This window comes from Myotis davidii, unplaced genomic scaffold, assembly GCF_000327345.1.
Source record: "Myotis davidii unplaced genomic scaffold, ASM32734v1 scaffold865, whole genome shotgun sequence".
Taxonomy (NCBI): Eukaryota; Metazoa; Chordata; class Mammalia; order Chiroptera; family Vespertilionidae; genus Myotis; species Myotis davidii.
This window is the reverse complement of record NW_006296406.1, coordinates 464174-467313: the sequence shown is the minus strand read 5'-3', so window position 1 is coordinate 467313 and position 3140 is coordinate 464174. Positions and strand designations below refer to the sequence as shown.

General features: G+C 33.8%; 1 protein-coding gene across 10 annotated transcripts in view; it reads left to right on the top strand.

Annotated features, from left to right (window-relative positions):
* Positions 1 to 300: 300 nt before the first annotated feature.
* CADPS2 (Ca2+ dependent secretion activator 2) overlaps positions 301 to 3140 on the top strand; it is a 313909-nt gene continuing 311069 nt past the window's right edge. For all 10 annotated transcript variants that reach the window (XM_006771421.2, XM_015568920.1, XM_015568918.1 and 7 more), the window contains exon 1: positions 301 to 629. In XM_006771421.2, coding sequence (XP_006771484.1) covers positions 327 to 629 — 303 coding nt within the window. In that variant the 5' untranslated portion in view covers positions 301 to 326. The remainder of the gene's footprint in view (positions 630 to 3140) is intronic.

The following is a 3140-nucleotide window of genomic DNA, read 5'->3' as shown; positions in this document are numbered from 1 at the left end:
ATCAACTCTTAAAGGATTCAGTTAGCAGAGAGGCCTCTGATTTACAGGTGGGGGGGATAGCATGTAGATCAAGGTCATCTTACAGTTCCTCAACACTGGTTACTGTCTCTCCTAAATATTTCAACATTTTAGAGAGTAGATTTGGGGCCTCCATTATATCATTTATTATCACATATTAAAAAAAATTTGAATCACGGTGGAATGTTTGGTGTTAAGACTGGCTAGCTTGCTACAAGCAGGTGTGTTAGTGTCTCTGCTTAGTTATAAATGGGTTTATGTTCTTTATGTTTTTCCAGGTTTTTCTGAAGAGTGATCGAGTGGCCAGAATGGTTCAGAGTGGAGGATGTTCTGCTAATGACTTCAGAGAGGTGTTTAAGAAGAACATCGAGAAACGTGTGAGGAGTTTGCCAGAAATTGATGGCTTAAGCAAAGAGACAGTGCTGAGCTCATGGATAGCCAAATACGATGCCATTTACAGGGGTGAAGAGGACTTGTGCAAACAGCCAAGTAGGATGACCCTCAGTGCTGTGTCTGAACTTATTCTGAGCAAGGAACAGCTCTATGAAATGTTTCAGCAGATTCTGGGTATTAAGAAGCTGGAGCACCAACTCCTTTATAATGCATGCCAGGTAAGTGGCCCATCGTATTTCCCATTGCCCTGCCGGACTCAGAGTGCACCTCCAGTGTTCACAAGCCTATGGAGATGTCGTTTACTTTCTATTTAATCACTTTGGTTGAAAAGTTGAGTGAAATATAATTTCAGTAAGTCAAATAGTGATGTTTTTAAAGAAGGTTTTGAAAGAGTTATTTGATAGAGGAAGAAGAACATCAGTACATTTTATCTAGTAAATAAATGTCCCCATGTGCCCTATTTTAGGGCATCAGATTTGTGCCCGTTTGGTATATAAGGGGCATGTCCAAATAGTAAAATAGAAATCATCTGTTCTCTGAAGAAGGTTGGCAGTTTATAATAAACAGTTATTCCTCAGTGCAAAATAATTTTACATAAAGATAACGTAAAATTTTATGGAAGTAACTGAAATTTCAGAGTTTTTTTTAACCTAACCAGATAGAAATTAATTGGAGATGAATCCTAAACTGCATAATTTAAAGTGATTACAGTGAATAATGTATTTTCTTTTCTGTTCTTATTCAAATCATACATATGTAAAAGCTCAATAAAATAGCATGTTTTTTTCCCAAGTCTTTCATCTTTAGACCCTGTGATTTGTCTAGTAATGTATTCCTTCCCTATTTGCATTTTATTTGCTTATTTTAGAGGTATAAATTATTTAACTCTGCCCTGATACACAATTTAAATGGACAAAATTCTGGTATTTAAAAGTTCACCAGTTCATTAAGAGTTATACTTCTACACTGTTTATATGTTTACATTTATTTTTAATCCTTTGCAGGTCTACTTCTCTTATTTTGACATTCTATCCATCATTTACTTTGAATTACTAGTTTGTGATGAATAAATTAAGATGAATAAATTAAAAGAGTTAATTAATACTAAAGCAGTGTGGCACCTTAACCCTGTGAACAATGGTGATTCATGGTAATTGTTTCTAACTGTGTTATTAAACCCATTGGCGGTTTGATAATAGTGGAAGGTGACTGTAAAACCAAAATTTCCTACTTTAAAAGATAAATGCAACTGGGAGTTTGTATTTTTAATGAAACAATAGCTTACTTTACAGTTAAATATTGATTAACTTAATTTAGTAGTAAAATTCAGATTCAGTAGATATTTATTGGGTATTTAGTCAAGTCAGAAACCTTGCTAGGTGTTGGGGAAATCAAGCTGAGCAAGATAAAAATATTTATTCTCCATATGCCAAAGTCTAATAGAGCAGATAGACCCAGAAAAGGAGTTATTACATATGCATGAAAGTTTATACTGGATGTTACAGGGTCATAAATATATGTGAATCTATGAGTTTGTTTATTAACTCAAGATATTTTAAAATTAATCCTTTGCTTGCTTTTAAGATCACTTCTAAAGCAATGGTGTGGATCCCCTGATTTATGTCCTCCATGACTTGGAACATATGTACTTATAATTCAGATCTTTATAACAACAGATTAATTTTTGAAAAATTCTATCAATATTTGCCTCATGTATTTTTATGCTCTGTTAGGTTTGTACACATTTAGAATATGTCTTTTTGCGGAATTAATTCCTTTATTATTATATAAAGTCCCTCTTTTTTCCTCTCTGAAATCTACTGTATTATACTGAGATAGCTACTCCAGCTTTCTTTTGATTAGGATTAACATGGGGTGTCTTTCTCCATCTGTTTATTTTTAACCTATATGATTCCTTATGTTTAAAGCGGGTTTCTTGTAGAGCATATAATTGCATCTTGTTTTTTGTGTGTTTTTTTATATCTTCATTGATTTCAGAGAGGAAGGAGAGAGATAGAGAGTTAGAAACATCGATGATGAGAGAGAAACATCGATCAGCTGCCTCCTGCACACCCCCTCCTGGGGATGTGCCCACAACTGAGGTACATGCCCTTGACTGGAATCGAACCTGGGACCCTTCAGTCCGCAGGCCGACGCTCTATCCACTCAGCCAAACCGGTTAGGGCTTGTTGTTGTTTTTTTAATCCAACCTCACAATCTCTGCCTTCTAATGGCTGTGTTTAGACTATTCATATTTGAAATAGTTTACTCGGATTAAGTTGTACAGTCTTTGTGTTGTCACTTCCTTGCATTTGTTCTTTGTCTCTCCTCCTTTTTCTGCCTTCTCTACTTTTAATTGAACATTTTATGATTCCATTTTATATCCTCTTTTGATGTACTACTTATACTTGTTTTTTTAAAAAAAACTTATTTAGTGGTTGCCCTAGGTTTACAATATCCATTTTGAAATAATCTAAGTCTACCTTCAAATAACAAAATAAGGTGTTAAAGTGTAATGCTATCCCATAACAGAGAATTCCTAATTCCTTCTTCCCATCTTTTGTGACATTTCTGTTACTCATTTTGTTGATTATATGCTATAAAATTTTAGATCAATGAAGAAAAAATAAGAAAAATAAAAGATTATATTTTACCTTCATTTGTTCCTTCTCTGCTATTCCTTTTTTTTCTTTATGTAGATTTAGTTTTTTACCTATATCAGTATCTTT